This window comes from Convolutriloba macropyga, chromosome 2, assembly GCF_964194025.1.
Source record: "Convolutriloba macropyga chromosome 2, txConMacr16.3, whole genome shotgun sequence".
Classification (NCBI taxonomy): Eukaryota; Metazoa; Xenacoelomorpha; order Acoela; family Convolutidae; genus Convolutriloba; species Convolutriloba macropyga.
The window spans coordinates 78,468,824-78,488,605 of record NC_134469.1 but is presented as its reverse complement, the minus strand read 5'-3'; the positions used below and the strand labels follow the sequence as shown (position 1 = coordinate 78,488,605).

Sequence of the window (19,782 nt, the reverse complement as noted above, 5' to 3'; positions counted from 1 at the left end):
CGTTCCTATAAGTCTTAGTTACCACCTCTAATGCTTATTGGTGTTGATAGTAGCCCCTGTAGCCTCTCTCTAAGAAACAGAAGTATGTTCAACTACGAAATGCCATCAAAATAAATCGGACTTAAAAAATATTTTTGTACAAAAATCTTTTTTTTTCAATATATTCTATTCGTTCAATCCCAATCATGCTTATTGGAATCAACGGCGGCTATTTTCCGGCAATCTGCTGGGTATGTTTTCTATTGAAGGTCATTTGGTATCATTTGTAGCGTATTATTGCCATGCAGATATTTTTTATTTCTTCGGTGAGCTGTGTAATACTGAAAGATTATTTAATTGCTCACGAACGAAGTTTGAATCCTTTATTGCAAACGTGTGTGTCTTCTATTATGCAAAGTTTTCGCTCGACTGTTTTGACTTTTCGATTGACTTTACGATTCTCAAAGATTTTTGGTTCATTGATGTGTTGTAAGGGCATCACTATTGTTCAAAGGAAACATTCTGTGGTATTAAACCATTTGTTGTATATAGTTCACATTTGTGTTCAGGTTTTCTTTATTAGATTTATCTTTCTCTTGGAATGCTCATTGTTCCAATATAAGTCATATTAGACCGCCTGCAATTCACCTTTCGACTCTTTGAGCTGTTTTTCCATAGTGGATATTTTTAAAATCTTTGTTGTTTTTTTTTTACCTCTCTGTGTGATCGTCATGGCATTGAAAACCCCTGATCGTTGCAGCCAACAGCACGTAAGTTTCATGGTCGGATTATTAGTTCCAATTGGTTCAAAATATAGGTTGATAATTAGGTTTTAATCAATTATTAAAAACTACCCCGTCAATAGTTAATAACCGCCGTCAGCCTTTCAAACGGCTATTATTTGGGCGCTCTCCTTTTTATATTCCGCTTTACCTTTTTAAAAGCCGCCGTACGCCTCTCAAACGGCTATTATTTAGACGCTCTCCTTTTATTACAATTCAAAAAGTTTGAACTGTTTTGGGGCGCTGTCTTTTTTTTAACACATTTTCATGATTTTTGAAGTCAAATAGGTGTTGTCATTTTGGTCACGCCGAAACAGGAAGTGGAGCGAGAAAGCGAGTGGTTTTGCGGCGTGAATTTTTTTTCGCTCTAATTCTAAAGTAGAGTGAGAAAACGGCGTTTGAACAAAAATTCGCTTTCTCGCTAGTGGTTTTTTGTTAACATGCGGCAATTTCATTTTGATTTTTACTGTTTTTTCGATTTTTTGGATAGGATTTTTTTCTAAATGGTTTTCCCAATCAATTCATAGATTTTTCTAGGCCTAGGTTTTTGTTTGAACTAAATTTCAATTTCTGGCTAGTGTTCTTTTGTTCACATGCGGCAATTTGACATGGATTTTCTGTTTTTTTTTTAATTTTATGATTGTTTTAGAAATGGTTTCTAAATTCACTCGTAGTCCGTTCTGGGTTTTCCCAATTCACTCGTAGTCCGTTTTAGGTCTAGTTTTTTGTTTAGTCAATGAAAATTCTATGAATTGTACGTCAAGACTTGTCCTGCTATGTTTTTTAATTCGCTATATCTTTTGATTACGTTTTTCCTTCTTACATAAGTCACCATTGTCATTAAGTTGAGAATTAGGTTATCAAAGTTCATTAGAGTGTTTGCTCGCTGATATCGGTATTAAGCTTATTAGCTTTCAGTTTAGAAGCTGAATTAAGTATGGTTTTAGAATCTAACTGAAACTGCACGCCAAATTAGAACACTTTTTGACAATGAAGACATTTTGACTCTTCTTTTTTTCTGTTTCAATCCCGATATGCATCAAGCGCGTCAACGGCGGCTATTTTCCGGCAATCTGCCGGCTTTGTTTTTTATTTTGGTGATATCCTTTTTTATGATTCAGACGACCTTGAATTGTATATTGGAGCAGTGGCAATAATCTCGATAATATTGTTTTCCAAAATTCGAACTCCTACTATTTTTTTGACATTTTTTTTAGAAACAGTTCATAGTTTGGCCAAAATATTTTAAATCATATTTGGAGATTCAAATGCGTGAGTTGTCGGGTCAACGATTTGAAAAGAATTATGAGCGAAAATAACTTCTCACCCAAAAAATGAATTCTGCAGCGATGTAATTGAGTCTTGTGTGATTTTCACTCTATGTTTATCCGAGTTGACTTGATTTTAATATTAAAAGTTGCCCTTACTTGTTTTTTTGGCAGAACAAAATTGCACAACTACTGAAATTTCTTAAATTAAGATTGAGATTCTTAGCTTATCATTTCAGCCGCATTTGTCAGCCAGCCCTTATTCCTCTCTGTTACAGGAGAATTTTTGCGTCCCAAATTCTTATTAATAGCCGCACAGCGATAGCAGGCGCTATTATTGGCCTTCTCTTGATTTTTACAACTCGAATAGGAGTATTGGTTTTCTCTCGGTCTTTTTTTTTACAGGAAGTAGATTTGTTCACGCGCCATTTTGACCTAAAAGCAAAAGTGAGAAAAGCTGTCTTGGTGAACAGATTTTCGCTAAGTGAGAGAAGTTTTTTGATCATGCGCTTCGTTTAGTGAATGACTTTTTGACTTTGAAAAGTAGTTTTTGACTAAATGGCACATAGATAACCGTTTTTAGCCGTTTTTTCGTCCAACTTTCTTGCTTTTAATTTGGTTTCTTGTAGAAATAAATTTATTCGATACAATATTGAAGTGTCAACCTGGGGAATTGATACCACAGTGTTTTGCAGAGCCTGAAAATGCGTTTCTAGTTGAAAATTGGCACATAATTCTTGATTTTTTAGTTAATTTTTGGCTTTTTAATATTAGTTTCCTCGTTTTTGGATCTTTTAACCGTCTTTTTGTAGGTTTTTCATTTTATATGGCAACTTCTCTTTGATAATTCCTATACTCAACGCCTCTTTCTACCTCGATGTTATTTTGTTTCATAAAATTGTACATATGCTAATCCGATTTTGGTAGTTTTTTCCGATTTTCGTCAGTTTTTCGTTTGTATTTTGGTTGTAGTTGCTAGAAAGTTTTTTTGTGCAACATGAGGGACTTTTATTTCGTTTCAATAAAAATTTAATCATTTTTTGGCGTTAAGTTTTAAAAAAACAGTTAAAACTTCTTAATTGCAGTCTTAAAAGTTCTTTGACTATTTTTTTTGCGAAATGTTTCACTATTTCGTATTTCTGAATTCTGCTTTTTCCTATTTTTTGTTCTCTTCAGGAGAATAGATCTTTGTATCGGATGGCTAGTTATCTTTTCTATGTCTTGAATGCTGAACAATGAAATGTATTCGTTTTTCTTGAATTTTTTAAAATTGATTTTCAATTTTCAAAAATCAAGAATGTCTTTTTGTTACGGTGTTACTTACATTGTGTCCATATTCTTCACATTTTAGTTAGTATCATGCTAGCTTTGTCCTGGAACCTACATTTATTTTCGGTATATTGATTTTTTTCAGTTGTAAAAAATGAATGATTTCAGATTTTCTTAGATTTTTGTCATTTCTTTGGATTGCAATAGATTTCATTCAACATATGACATCACAGAGTTTGATGGCAAGTTTTTTCCAAAATTTCCACTTATGACTTTTTACTGCAGCTTTCTTCCGGCTTTGGTACTAATTTAAACGATTTTTTGACTTTGAATATTCTGCTGCTTATGTCTTTTCTATGATCAATTTTATTTTTGATTTAGTATCAAGCCATGTTGTCTATCATATGTACAACAAGCAACAGGTCTGTTGTTCATTGTCGCAGTGATTAGAAGTGTAATTAAAGGTGTTTTCTGGTTCTTAAATTTGAGCTTCCTTTTTTGAAAAGATTTGACTTAGTTTCTAAGATTATTATCTGCCCTTTGCTTTCGCGATCTTTTTCAGATTAGAATCATGAATTATTTGAGGGCTATTGATAACCTTGTCAGCTTTTTCAGACTATCAGGATTTTGACCACTTTAATTAGTTTAGATTTTTTGACGTTACCAAACGTTTTCAATAATATAAAATTTTGCTGCGTTTTGTTTCTCTTGTTGACAGTGGTTTAGGTTTCACCAATTTTTAGAGCAGACCTGGAGAAGTAGTTAATGGTTTAATACAAAAAGTAGTGGCTTCCGCTGCAATTACGGTTTTGTCAGTGAAATTTTAACGCTTCGAGTCGCTTCCGGAATTCTTCCGTCTATGTTTTTTTTACAGGTAGATTTGTTCACGCGGCATTTTGACCTGAAAGCGAAAGTGAGAAAAGCTGTCTTGGTGAACAGATTTTTGCTAAGCGAGAGAAGTTTTTTGATCATGCACTGCGTTTAGTGAATGACTTTTTGACTTTGAAAAGTAGTTTTGACTGAATGGCGCATATAGATAACCGTTTTCAGCCGTTTTTTCGTCTAAGTGGCCCAGTCTTTTTGCTTGTAATTTGGTTTTTTGTTGAAATAATTTTTTAGTCGATGCTATATTGAAATGTATACCTCGGAAATTGATACCACAGTGTTTTACAGAGCCTGAAAATGCGTTTCAATTTCAAAAGTGGCACACATCTTTATTTTTTAGTTATTTTTTGGCCTTTTTCTATTAATATCTTTGGATCTTTCAGACGTCTTTTTGTCAAAAATCAGCTAATATGGTAACTCCCTTTTATAATTCATTTACTCAATGCCTCTTTCTACCTCGATGTAATTTTGTTTTATAAATTGTACATATGCTAATCCGATTTTGGTAGTATTTTTTCCAATTTTTGTCAGTTTTTTATTTTGTTTTTAATTACTAGAAAGTATTTTTATTCAATATAAGGGACTTTAGTTTCGTTTCAATAAAAATTCATTCATTTTTTGGCGTTAAGTTCTTGAAAATCAGTTCAGATTATTTTCCTAAATGCAGTCTTAATGTTTTTTGAGCTTTTTTTTGGAAAAAGTTCCAATTTTCGGTAAATTTGAATTGACGTCTTTATGATTTTTTATTCTGTTCAGGAGGATGGATTTTTTCGATGTCCCGAATGCTGAACAATGAAATGTATTCCTTTTTCTTTTTAATTTGATTTTTAACTTTCAAAAATCAAGAAGTTTTTTGTTACGGTGTTTCTTACATTGTGTCCATTTTCTTCACATTCCTCCTAGTATCATGCTAGCTTTGTCCTGGAACCTACATTTGTTTTCGGTATATTGATTTTTTCAGTTATAAAATTTAAATGATTTCAGCTTTTTCTTAGATTTTCGTCATTTCTTTGGATTGCAATTGATTTTATTCAACATATGGCATCACTGAGAGTTTGATGGCAAGCTCTTTCCAAAATTTCTACTTATGACTATTTCCTGCAGCTTTCTTTCTGCTTTGGTACTAATTTAAACGATTTTTTGCCTTTGAATATTCTTCTGCTGCTTATGTCTTTTCTATGATCAATTTTATTTTTGATTTAATATGAAGTCATGTTGTCTATCATATGTACAACAAGTAACAGGTCTGTTGTTTTTTTGTCTTAATCGCAGTGATTAGAAGTGTAATTAAAGGTGTTTTCTGGTTCTTAAATTTGTGCTTTCTTTTTTGAAAAGATTTGACTTAGTTTCTAAGATTATTATCTGCCCTTTGCTTTGGCGATCTTTTTCAGATTAGTATCATGAATTATTTGAGGGCTATTGATAACCTTATCAGCTTTTTTAGACTATCAGGTTTTTGACCGTTTTAATTATATTGGATTTTTTAACGTTACCAAACGTTTTCAATAATATAAAATTTTGCTGCGTTTTGTTTCTCTTGTTGACAGTGGTTTAGGTTTCACCAATTTTTAGAGCAGACCTGGAGAAGTAGTTAATGGTTTAATACAAAAAGTAGTGGCTTCCGCTGCAATTACGGTTTTGTCAGTGAAGTTTTAACGCTTCGAGTCGCTTCCGGATTTCTTCCGGCTATGTTTTTTATTTCATCGTCGCGATTTTTGTTACGACCATATGACGTCACAACCACTTCAAATCTGCTTTTTGTTCATTCTTTCATGCAATTTCATATGAAGTGCGTGCGTGGCGTGATTTTTTGCTCTTAGTGGAGCGAATTTTTTTGTTAATTCCTGTGATTAAGTTTTTGGTCACACTTGACTTACCTCACTCTCAAAAATGACTTCCTCACTTTGAAATTGACTTTTATTTACTTCAAAGAGATAAGTCAAATGGGAGTGTGTCACTCTAAATGAAGGTTATTATAGAGCAGCTAATAGAGGCAGCAAAACGTATACAGATTTTTAATCAAAATAGAACATATCAGCCTTCAATGAAAAGAAGAATTTTTTTGGTCTGTCTTTTTTACTGTTTTTTAGACTGCAGATCTACGAAGCTATTGCAGCTATTTTCTGGCAATCTGCCAGCTATGTTTTTTTTGTAAGAGAATCGCATATTTTTTCCGTCAACCTGTCTACTAAATATTGATGAGTCATATCAAAACAAGCAATTACTCTTTTCATTAAAATAGTTTCTGTTGCTGGGTTTGTTTTTAGCCGTTCAGATTTTTCTGTTTCTTGTCACAATAACGTGTATGCATGAGTTTTCAATTTCAAGGGAACTGAGCCCCCCTCCCCCCTCCCTCCCTGCCCCCTCCCCTGGCCTTAAAAATTAGCAGTATTGTTGATTTTTGATCATAGATGGTTCTTTCGCATTATAAATCCCCATTTAATGAGGCTGAACTTGTAGAAATTTTAGTTACCTAAATTATACAACAATGGGGGCTCTGTCTTTGGGTATCTATAATGGGAGAAGCTGATATTTACTCTTTATTGCTATTTAAAAGTTGTATTGGCTGGTAACAATTGTAATTAAGACATGTAAACCATTAGCTGAAAACAAGCAGTACATTATTCACACTGGCCTATAAAAAATAAACTTGTTCGCGGGGGAAAGGAAACAATTTACTAAACATTAGTCCGGGGTCCTTGATTTGATGTTTTTTAAGAACGAAAGAAGGAAGAGAAGGACAGCCGCATACCAACATCGGCTGAGCCTGTGATTCCCTACGACACAGATACGTCGTCTGACGACGAGTAAAGAATGGATTAGTCAGTAAGGATTGTAATCGTGTCATCACCCCACAACCTCTTCCCTTCCATCGACCGAAGTGTACGATGGAACTTTATGCAGAATAGCTTGGTTTAAAAAAATTTTATCGCACGTTCTTGACTCAAGGTGATAATAAACAAATCTTTTCCTTTATTGCCATCCCAGCCTGTTGGCTGTAGGTGTTTCAGGCATCCATCCGAACATGCAATTTTTGAACTGCTAACGGTCTGCTTATATTATTACAAATAAACTGCACGTGGGTCATTTTGTGCTGGGATGACATGAACAAATTCTAATGAACATTCCGTTACTTTGAGAAGAACCCCGCCCACTCCCTGTTTTCCTCACTTCTCGACGCATTCCTCTTATTGAATCAAGTGCTAACAGCTGCTCTATTTTAATGATAATTGTGCTACTTGCCTTAATATCTAGTTAGATAACCTTATAAACCAAATAATTGTTTTCATACAATTGTCCGTCACTTTTATAATTTATCTTCAGAGTTTTATTTAATCAATTATTGCTGATTTCCTATCTATTCTGTTTGCCACCCGTCCCCCCAAGCTTTTTTGGCGCAAAACATTTGCGTACTGTTTTTAGGTGACATGCGATATAACAACGCAATTTTTAACTGGGGATCATAAGCGACCTTGAGGATCCAAAACAGAATAGATCCCTGATTTCTTGACAGATGACACAGGCTGTTTTCTGAATCTCGGATTAGTCGAACAGTTCATTAGCGTTCGTGACAAGCCGCAGCTTTGCAGTAAGGCAAAAAATTCAAAGGAAGCAGCTAACAATGTTTTTGGGAGAATTTAAAATTTGTTTAATTAATTGAATGCAACTTCAAGTAGATTTGAACAAAAAAATTTAGTTTTGAAGCTCGTTTGTTTCTTAAAGTTCATAGAGGAAAGTGTTTGTTTTTGTACAGAAAAAATTATGTGCGAGAGCCTAAAATACAAGGCGGGAGCTCGATCAATAGAAAGTAATTTGGTAGAAGTTTTGTGGAAGTTAGCCGAAAACAAATTAAAATACTTAAACGCGGCTTACACATTAACCTGAAAAATCTCAAGTATTGACGGTAGATGGTTATCCTGACGGACACTACAAACAGCTCTGTGATTACCGCAGAGTTAGCTGTAACCTAGAGCTGTGCTTAACTTTTTTCCCTAGATCCTTTTCGGCAGTTTTTTTTTCTTTTTAACATTTAAAAAAATTTATTATTTTGCTTCTTATTGTGTTTTATGAATGTGAGAGGACTAAAAATACTACTATAAACAAATTGGAGAGAAATGACTATGCTTTGATTGCTGCGGCCGCGCTTTGATGAGTTTTCTTTCATAGGTAAAAGGAAATGAATAACTGTAACAAACTGAATTCAATACTGTTTTATTACAAAACAATAGATATCTGTCTAAAAAGTTTGAATTCAATTTTTTTTTGTGAGCGGAGAACAAAAACCATAAGCTTTATGCATAACGGAAACATGGTTAAATGGTATTGATAGAAAAAAATCGTGTAACCTTCCAAATTTCAATACCTTCATAAGCGCAGAGACGAAGAAAAGAGGTGGCAGTGTTGCTATTTATTTAAAGTGTAGCGCACAAGTGAAATTCCTTAGAACTTAAGAAAATTCTGTCCAGGCTATCTCGTAATTTATAAACCACAAAGATTTCGACGCCCATATAGGCTGCATTTATTTGTCCCAAGTTGCTCTAATGAGAGCACTTTTAAACTTTTGAGCCGAAATTTTTTTGAAATCAGATATGAAACATATAAACTGTGGTAACTTCAATGTTAACTTTTTTATAACAGAAAAAAAATAAGCAACTAATCTCCATCTTGCAAGCAAATGGACAATCACTGGCTGTACCTAAAACTAGCAATCGGGAATCTGCAGTTTACACTTTTCCTATCCCTACGAACTTTCAAAAAATGCTGTGAATGGTCAATACTGCGTTGAATTGCAGATACCGGAAGCGAATGCAGGGGATATAAGCAGCGAATCCTGTAGTTCCTACATATGGTCAAAAGTGCCAAACCAGAATCATTGAAAAACTACGAACAAATGTTAAGTCCTACGTTTTAAAAGTTTTAGAAGACGGCTGAAATGGTAAAGATCGCAATTTTCTTCTGAAAGAGTTGCGGGAATTGTTAGAGAATTGGTTCAATTGGCGCCTGTAAAAAAATTTCAGTCAAAAAACGAAGTTGAATAGACAACGAAATCAAAATGCTGCTTCTAAGAAAATTGTTATAAGACAATTGTACCTCATAGAAAAATCTGATAAAACAAAAAAATATGATGAACAATCAAAGCTAGGCAAACAACTAGTAAAAAATGAGATAACTTTATCAAAAAGAAATACATAATAATGCCAGCTGCGGGAATAGAAACTCTTTTGATGTCGTTGGAAAGCTCTCAGGTGAGTCAAAAGCAACTCAACCATGTCTTTGGAGCAAACTTGGGAAATTTTATTATTTTTCGAAATAGAAAAAAACTGGGCAGCTAACTTTGACGCTGTCGGTACAACCAGGCAAAAGTCTGTACGTAGAATGTTTCTCTGTAAAACCGCAACTTCTGAAGTGAACAAAATTCTTAGCCAAAGAACAAATAGAGCGTTGATGCTTTTAATATTTACAACTATTTTAAAGCATTGCCTCCTCAATATCTCCTTTATAATGCGAAATTTTAAACAAATGCTTAGTTTTAGGGTACTCTCATGAATACTTGAAAATAGCAAAAAAATCAGTCATCAAAGATGGAAATAAAACAGCCGTCAAAATACCGGCCAATACTTATCTTACCAGCAATTGGGAAATCATTTGAGAAATATTATACAGCAGAATTGTCTATACCGTGAACAAAGATTTATTAAACAAAAATCAGATCGGTTTCAGAGAACAGCTAAGTACAATTGATGCACTCGTAGAACTTGTTGACAATCTGCGCTCAAAGTGGAAAAATAATACTGGGAGCTACATGCACGTTCTTTGACCTTGAAAAGGCTTTTTACACTGTTGACAAATTGTCTTAATGCTTGAATTGGGGATTGAGGGGACCTTCTTAGAATTATTGAAATGTTGTCTCAGAAATGGAGTGCAATTTACTCAGATTGGGGTGAAAAAGTTGATCAAAATACCAGATTTGGCGTACCCCAGGGCTCGATCTTGGAACCTTTGTTATCTATATAAAAGATATTGATTTTTCCAAAGCGCGAATGGAAACTCTTTTGTATGCAGACTTTATTGTAATATACACCAAAGAAAAACTGAAAAACAAAATTGATGCGCACTAAAAAGCTCTAGATGGATCTGAAATTTGGCTCAAAAAGAATGGCATCACATTGAATGCTGATGAAACAATAAGTTAGGTTCCACAAAAGAAAAATGTCCATCATATGGAAATTCTAAAGATTTAGATCTTCGAAATACACACTGTTGTCGTAAATTGGTATCATGTTTGATAATGATCTTAGTTTCCAACAAAATGCTGAGTCCGTGGAAAAAAATTACTAACCTTCTGTTCCTTATTCTACCGACTGAGAAAAATGTAAAGCACACGGGAGATTGCAACAGTTTATGAAACATATGTGCAGTCAGTTGCTCAATATGGAGTTCTAAAATATGAATGTGCAAATTACCAAGTTCTCAAGCCACTGAACATAATGATTAACAGAATTGCAAGAATTTTGAATTTCTAAAGGACTTGTGAATCAATCTAACAACCAAGAGAAGGCTACTCATTTAAAATGTATTACAATGTATGAGAATTAAACTGGTATTGATAGAAAAGTTCGTTGAACCTTGCAAATTTCTATACCATCATAAGCGCAGAGACGAAGAAAAGAGGTGGCGGTGTTGCTATTTATTTAGTGTAGCGCTCAAGTGAAATTCCTTAGAATTTAAGAAAACTCGGCCCAGGCTATCTCGTAACTTATAAACCATAGAGATTTCGACGCCCATATAGGCTGCATTTATTTGTTCCAGTTGCTCTAATGAGAGCACTTCAAACTTTTGAGCCGAAATTCTTCTGAAATCAGATATGAAACATATAAACTGTGGTGACTTCAATGTAAACTTTTTTGTAAGAGAAAAACTTTAAGCAACTAATATCCATCTTGCAAGCAAATGGACAATCACTGGCTGTACCTAATACTAGCAATCGGGAATCTGCAGTTCACACTTTTCCGATCCCTAAGAACTTTCAAAAAATGCTGTGAGCGATCAATACTGCGTTGAATTAATGATAGCGGAAGCAAATGCAGGGAATATAAGCAACGAATCCTGTAGTTCCTGCATATGGTCAAAACTGCCAAACACCAGAATCATTGAAAAACTACGAACAAATGTTAAGTCCTACGTTTTAAATGTTTTAGAAGGCGGCTGAAATGGTATAGATCGCAATTTTCTTAGAGTTGCGGGAATTGTTAGATAGAGAAATGGTTCAATTGGTGCCTGAAATAAAAATTTCAGTCAAAAAACAAAGTTGGATAAAGAACGAAGTCAAAATGCTGCTTCCAAGAAAAGTGTTTTAAGACAATTGTACCTCATAGAAAAATGATAGAAGCAAAAAGAGATATGATGAACAATCAAAGCTAGTCAAACAACTAGTAAAAAAATTAGATAACTTCATTAAAAAGAAATACATAATAATGCCAGCTGCGGTAATAGAAGCTCTTTTGATGTCGTTAGAAAGCTCTCAGATGAGTCAAAAGCAACTTAACAGTGTCTTTGGAGCAAACTTGGAAATTTTTTATTAACAAATGCTTAGTTTTAGGGTACTCTCATGAATACTTGAAAATAGCAAAAATTCCACTAATTAGATAAGGAAATAAAACAGCCATCAAACTACCGGCAAATAATTATTTTACCAGCAATTGGGAAATTGTTCGAAAAATTTTATACAGCAGAATTGTCTATTCCGTGAACAAAGAAGATATATTAACCAAAAATCAGGTCCTTTTCAGAGAAAAACTAAGTACAATTGATGCACTCGTAGAACTTGTTGACAATCTGCGCTCAAATTGGAAAAATAATACTCTGGGAACTACATGCACATTCCTTGATCTTGAAAAGGCTTTTGACACTGTTGACAAATTGTTTAAATGCTTGAATTGGGGGTTAAGGGGGCCCGTCCTAGAAATACTGAAATCTTATCTCAGTAATGGAGTGCAATTTTCTCAGGTTGGGTAAATAAGTCAAAAATTAAATTACCAGATTTGGCGTACCCCAGGGCTCGATCTTGGAGCCTTTGTTATTTGTTATCTATTTAAATGATATTGATTTTTCTACAGCGCGAACTGGAACTCTTTTGTATGCAGATGATACTGTAATTTACACCAAAGAAGACCTGAAGAACAAAAGTGATGCGCACTAAAAATCTCTAGATGGATCTGCAATTTGGCTCAACTAGAATGGCTTCACATTGAATGCTGATGAAACAATAAGTTAGGTTCCTCAAAAGAAAAATACTCATCACGTGGACACTCTAAATATTTTGATCTTTGAAATACAGTTTTGTCGTTAATAGGTATCTTGTTATCTTGCTTGGTAATGATCTTAGTTTCCAACAAAGTGCTGAGTCCGTGGAAAAAAATTACTAACCTTCTGTTCCTTATTCTACTGACTGAGAAAAATGTAAAGCACACGGTAGATTGCAACAGTTTATAAAACATATGTGCTGACAGTTGCTCAATATGGAGTTCTAAAACATGGATGTGCAAATTACCAAGTTCTCATGCCACTGAACATGATAAACGGAATTGGAAGTTTTGAATTTCTAAAGGACGTCTGGTTCAATCTCACAACCAAGAGAAGGCTACTCATTTAAAATGAATGAGTGCGAAACTGCTATGCAATATTGACAACAGCAACAAAAATAATGTCTAGAAAGTATTGGGTCCAAATATTAGTTTCTTAAAATCACGAATGGTGAAACGAGATCTAGAAAACTTAGTCTACTCAAAAACAAGTATTAAAATTTTTCTATAAGACCTAAAGTCACGCAGATGATAAAACCCTGACGAGTAGATTTTCCAAATTTTCGTAATAACATTCGTACCAAATCAAACCTTCAAGATAACTTTTTTAATCATAAATTACTTGATGAATACATCATTGACAATTGAGAGATGCTAAATAAGTTTACTATTTAAGAGATGGAATGTTGACATTTAAACTTAATTAATCATGTATTTTTTTGCAGCGGTAAGTTTTCCTTTTCTTCTTACCAGCAACTACCACAGTCATTTCTCTTCGCGTGAGACACTTGAAAACTGGGCTCTCCCAGTGTTGTATCGATTTTGTCTCTATGTAAATATACATAATTAAGATTTTTTCTTTTTATCTCTGGAATCAACTGATAGTTATTATTTGAAAATTTTCTCTTTATGCTTTTCAGTAAGCAAGTTTTTGTAAGGTTATTTTTAATAACCGCCGTCAGCTTCTCAATTGTTTCGGCTATTAATATCTTTTTGACCATCTGAGGCAAATATCAGAGTTTTAGAAGATATTGGGCTATTTGTACCATTTGACCTGCTGAGCGCCTTGTTTAGAGCTTTTTGTAACTTTTCCCCTTTATTATGGGTATTTTGCTTTTTTTACACGTTAGTTGGTCTATATGGTGATTAATTGCTCTTAAACAATGTTTGAAGCATTTTTCATGCAACGTTTCGCTTGATAGATTTTTTGTCTGGCTAATTTGACTTTTGTCTTCAAGAACGGGATAATCAGGCAGCGCACGGAGGGTATTAAATGGTTCTTAGAGCCTTACTACTCTCCAAGTATGCGAATCACCAAAACTGTTTTGAGGAGACAATTTCAGGGTGTGAAGGTTTGTTTTTTAATCTTCTGGAGTGTGACCCCCTCACTCACACCCCGCCCACCCTTCGCCTATTGATCGACTTTTTCAGCGACATAGCTTTATCTCACCTCAACCCAACGCCTGTCCTTCCTACGTTTGACCCACAACCCTTCCCCCTCTTGGACCCCCCTCTCGTCTAGCTCTCCCACAACATCTCCCTCCATAGCTTGCCCCCACTCCGCTCACACACCATCCCCCTAATGCAGGCATCCCTATGCCTCAGCTGGCTACTACCAAAGCCACCGAACGCCGGTCGTTTGAGAGCAATTCTTCTGACGTTAGTCGGTAATGTCATCTCGATTGAATGTTTGCTCTTGAACAAAATTTGAAGCAATTATTGTAAACGTGTTGGTTTTTTCTTTGCAAATTTATCGCTGAACTGATTTGACTTTTCAAGTGACTTTTACGCCTTGACTTTTCGTTATAAGTGATGCAAATTTCTCTCATTCACAAGTGTCTGCTGCTGAACACAAAAAATGGAAGTTTGCTTTTATAATGAAAAATGCGCCAAAGTTTGATCTGTCCCACTAGTCGTTCAAAAGCATTTCTTCCTAATCAAATTTGTTTTTTTGGAGTTTTCGCCGCTTTCTTCTGACTTTAAGCTTTCTTTTGTTAAATTTTTTGACCTCAGCTAATCGAGAGCTTCTAGGTATTCTTACTAGAAGTTTATACAGAGCAGTTTAAAAGGTATATAATATTATTCAAATTATTAATTTCTCCAGTTTCTTGTTTGCTTTTTTAATTTTTTATTAGGATGTCTCTGACATGCAATTGATGAGGCTCTGATTGAGCAGCAAAAAAATTTTATTGCATTTTTATCGCAGAATAATTGTTGAGAAGCAGCATTTAGCATTTTGTAGAACATTTTTAAACAAAAAATTGGTTGTATACGGGTGTTTTCCGTGTCTAGTGTTATGTTGTATTTCTTCGAATTGGTATTTTTTATTCAGAAGAAATATTTTTGCTTAAACAGTGATCGATAATTGTTTCGGGTTGCAACTTGCGACAATTTTTTATCGGATTTTTTTAATTATTTAATCTTTTATAATGAGATCTCATTGGTTGCTATTGAGGATTTAGTTAACCGAAATAATTGTTTCAGTCCTAGCTAGTGCTTTCTACAACTTTGAGACTTCGTTTTCAAAAGGTATTGGCAAGGTTTCCAGGTTTGCCGAAATTTGTATTTTTGTTGTCATCATTTAATCTATCACTAAGTGAATCACACAGTTTTTATTCACAATTTCCGTAATTTTTGCTAAAATTTGGCTAAATTTTTTTCTAATATAATTTAAAATAAGTTTATATATTTACGGTAGAATTTTGGTTGTCACCATTATAGATAGCAGAGTATTGCTGAATTGTTTGATTGGAGTTTTTTGGCTAAAAATTCCGATACAATTTTAAAATTCAGACTTTTTTATTTTTGCAGAAAGTGGAGACCTAGAGATCGCTGACAGGATCTCCGTAAACTCCACCAGAGAGCTAGTTGAAATTAGGCGCCCTATAGGAGTCTTCTGGAATTAAAGATTTTGCGACTTTTCCGTTTTTTTGCAAATTTAACTCGACAGTTATACAAAATGCATATTTTTTTTTTTAATTTTGAAATTTTTCATTCAACAATTGGTCTTATTCGCAAACATTTGGAAAAATTGTATGGTTTTTTGTGTGCGGGCCAAAATCAGTTATAGGTTTGATATCCTCATGGGTTCTTACTATCAGAAAAATTTTATTTTTTTTGGGCTGCATTTTTTTTAAAATAGTTTGCTTTGAATCTTAATGTTGATTACTGACAAAAATCCGTATTCACGGCTCAAATAATGATAGCTCCCATTTATGTAAAATTGTTGAATGTAGACACAGTTTATTTTCAGAGAACCCAATGGTTTTTATGGCTTTGAAGAAGAGTTTTGGTAAACTTAATCTGAATTCTTGTTTTGCCTTCAATCATTATTCTTCTTGCAGTCTGATTACTAAATTTAACCTTAAATGGATCCAAATGGCTTCCTCAGGGGTGTAAGTGAACGCTCACAATGCATTCGGTTGTTATTTATTGTCTGCTATGTTTGTTATCTATTGTTCAATATATTTGTTTTTAGAAAATTTCAGTGATTTTTTGAACTTGTCATTTTTTATCTTGTTTCTGTCAACTTTTAGCTTATTCTCAGTAAAATCAGGTCCAACGTTCTTTCATATAAGATACAGACTAATGTTTTTGGCGGCTTTTGTAACGGCTTCATGGTTTTGATACTACGAGTTTTCATACAAAATTTTGTGATTTGCGAGCATCATTGCCCCTTTTTTGCTGTTCTTTTTGTTTCTTTGGTAAATTGTCACTTTACTTAGCACTTACTGAAAAAAGTTTTACAAAAATCGTAAATGAATATCTGTATGGTTTTCATAACTTATGGTTTTAGGGATTGCGACACCGTTCTCTTGCAGAATTTGGTAAATTTTTGTTTTTGCCTTTTGTCAAATAATGGGTAATTAAAGTTCTCAGATAGTATTCTTCAACTTATCACTTTTTGTTGTGGTTTGTCTTTTTTTCAGAGTCTTCGTTTTTGTATCACTTTGGAAACTTACTCTCATTATTGAGAGATCTAGTTATTTTTGTTGTTGAACCAAACAATAATTTTTCTGTTATTTTGAGTTGGATACTTTTTAATTCTGGTGGTTCTTTCTGTTGTCATTATGAGATATTCGTTTTTCAAATGGACTTCCAGTTAATTCCAGTTAATGATATTCCAGTTAATATTTTATATATTTAATGGCTTCTACACTGGTTTTGTAAATTTGTTCGTGAAAGTTTTTTAATTTACTTGTGTATTTAATGTTATTTTATAGTCTTTTGACTTATTCCAACTAATAGCATTTAGTCTCATTAATAGCAATTAGTTTTCGAAGAAGTTGCAAGATAAACTGTCTACTCTTTAGTCGAAAGCTTATGTTGGCTATGAATTTCGGAAAAATTTGTTTTTAAAAGAATAGATTTCTGAGCTTTGCCAATGTTACGTCTGATAACTTTTAGCTTAGCATATCTATAGAGAAGTCACATCTCTTATCTATTCAACTACAATTTGCTCTTTATAACGGTTTTATTTTCCTCAAATGCTTTTTGTTCAGGATGAAACGAGTTTTTATAAAGTATTCGTAATTTTTGCATATTCGCCCATTTTTGTAGTTTTTTGTTTTCTTTTCACAGTATCACAGTAATGAGTGGTCCTCGGGTCATTTGAAAAAAAATGCAATCAATGTTTTTTAACATAGATTTAACCAGAAATAATCATAATTGGGAAATTACTTGATGTTTTTATACATACATACAGCAAATTTATTTATTATTCATACAGCAAATTTCAACCAATCCGATTATCATGACCAAGTTCATAATAAAGTGATGATTGAACGGATACGTTAATTAGAATACTATTCTGAATGTTAAAAATAGGTTAAGTTGCGGTCATTATTAAAGCTAGGTAGTGGCTTTACATTTTTCGTATTTGAAGTGACGCATATCGTTAGAGTGAAGTTATTGGTAGTAGTAGAGTGCGCTTCTTAAAGAGATATCTGAAACTCTTTGAGGTAAAAATGTGACGAAATTATAACACATTTGAAGTAAAATTGAAGCAAGAGATAAACTGTTACAGTATACAAAATTAGATAAAAACCTGGTTTGAAAACATCAACGATTCAATTAAAGAGCAATTTCAGCTTCAGTGGATCTACCGTAAAAGTAACCATGGTAAACATAAATATAAGAGTGGTAAACGTAACAGATGGACAATTCTTGTAAGCTATTAAATAAATGATTGTTTTAGCTCCCTTTTTAACTCCAAATTGTTTCAGGTCGCGCATGGCCATGAATATACGGCAGTTTACAAATTGTACTTCTGTTCTGAATGTGAGCGTTAAAAGACAGAGCCACATGCTTTGGAGGAGGGCACCCAAACCTTTGCAGCCTTTCAAATATATAATTAATCCCGACTTGATGTCAAAAGAAACTGGCGGGATCAGAATTGACCATTTGCAGAACTCCACACTTCCGTATGTTGATGAAGATGCATTTAAAGACCACCCAAACTATGATGCGTTGAAGAAGTCACTGTCTATTGAATATTCAAAACCATTTTTGAGAAATTTTTGGGCCATGAAAACGATGCTAGAACTTTTAGACGTCGATATCCGGCAGATCCATCAAAACGATCTCAGATTGCAAATTGTGCAAGAAACAATCAAAATTCAAAGATACCAAGATGTTCTGAGGGACATATACGCTAATAAGCGTCAAGTGAGGATGAAGTTCTACAGATCACCTTTGCAGTTGGCAGTTGCTGCACGGGATTTCATGCTGACGCAACTCAGGTTCCAAGACTATTCACAATATATCAGTGTCGTCACGAACTTGCAGATTAAACACAATATGAAGGCTCACGTGACTAAAAAGCTATCAATTAAAGAATGCCAGGAGATTCTGGAACGTGAGAAACTGAATGCTGCTTTAAAGAATGAACTGAACGAGAAAGGCAAAACTGATAAACTGAAAGATATTTTACTCTTATTGGAAAAAGAAAGTTAATTTTTTATTTCTTTCGGTTATGAGGTCTTACTCAGAAGCAAGCAGTAGTGGAGACGAATGCCGAGCGATGTTATTGAAATGATGAATGCGAGAGTTATTTCTGGCTCTCGCCGATAACAAACTTTTAGCTTCTAATCTCACACAATTTTTAGCAATTATACTAGTCTTGTTGGTCTTTCCTTTTAATGCGATTTTTTAGCACTATTGACTTGTCATGTTTTCGTCAAACCATTTGACTTTTTGTCAAAAATGGGATAAATGGGCAACGGCCAAAGGGCGTTTTCTGATCAGATCTCTTATAGCTCTTCAAGCACCGCAACTGCTCAGCAGACATAAAATTATGGTGTGAGAGGTAGTTTTTTGGCGGTTTGGACCCCCCTCCCCTTCCCATTCGTCCATCCCCCTCCGCCGCCGCATTCGTTTTCTAATACCACATTCCTTTTATAATACCCTTCCGCGTGACACCCTTTTGAGACCCCCATTCCGCTCATAACTTCCTCCTCCGCGCATTCCAACCATCGAGATTGTTTAGCCCAATATTAGCCAGTTATGTCGGTTGCCTTTTATCAAAATCTTGATTAGAATTTTGGCGCTTGTATTTTTTTCATTTTTTTTGGTACTGTAGATTTACAAAGCAATCGAAGCTATTTTCTAGTAATGTGACAGATTGTGTTGGCAGAATGGTTGTTAAAATTGTCTTGTTGTTCATAGTAACTCCTTGGTTTAGTGGTGTGCAGATTGAGATGTCATCCGTAGTTTCAGATTTTAACCAATGGCTGTTGAAATTAACGGAAGTCGACCAAGAGTGACTGGGAAAATATTGCCCGACTTTAAAGGTCAAATGGTGACTTTACTAGGGACAGTTAGTGACTTCGACCCGAACAGCAGGGGTTTGTACCTGAACACTTCAGATAACGTGTCCGTAAATATCAAGTTCGGAAGCGAGGCCTTGATCTCAGAGATGACTCCTAACATTATGATTGAGGTCACAGGACAGGTGGACCATAGTGGGAGTGCTATGCAGGGACAGTGCTGGAATTTTGTGCCGAGTGGAGAGAAAGCTCTGGATTTGAACTTGTACAATTTGGCTGTTGAGAAGATGCACCAGTTGGGGGCTAATATTTACCCTCATATTGACCAATCACAAGTCTTCTCTGAGTAAACCTGTCTGAAGTTATATAATCAATTTGAACTAGATATTGACTGATGTTTGCTTCTTTAGTGATTGAAGTATCTCTGCGAGAATTGATGTTTGATCGTTTTGATAGATTCATTGAATTTATTGTATAATCAATCAACATGGTTGCTATCTACTTAATTTTAACTGCGTGATTATGTGGA

The 19,782-nt window shown here is 34.3% G+C and overlaps 3 protein-coding genes across 3 annotated transcripts in view; 2 read left to right on the top strand and 1 right to left on the bottom strand.

The window, feature by feature from the left end:
- The window catches only part of LOC142334745 (pleckstrin homology domain-containing family F member 2-like), a 321,367-nt gene extending 313,475 nt beyond the window's left edge, over positions 1–7,892 (top strand). The window contains exon 10 of the mRNA XM_075383010.1: positions 6,903–7,892. Within this exon, the coding sequence (XP_075239125.1) occupies positions 6,903–6,994 (92 nt within the window). The 3' untranslated portion in view covers positions 6,995–7,892. The remainder of the gene's footprint in view (positions 1–6,902) is intronic.
- Positions 1–19,782, bottom strand: part of LOC142334744 (uncharacterized) — a 447,170-nt gene that overhangs the window by 245,295 nt on the left and 182,093 nt on the right. The window lies entirely within an intron of this gene.
- On the top strand, positions 19,177–19,759 carry LOC142334742 (uncharacterized). Its single transcript, XM_075383006.1, has one exon. It carries the CDS (start codon positions 19,214–19,216, stop codon positions 19,601–19,603), a length of 390 nt encoding a protein of 129 aa, XP_075239121.1. The 5' UTR covers positions 19,177–19,213; the 3' UTR covers positions 19,604–19,759.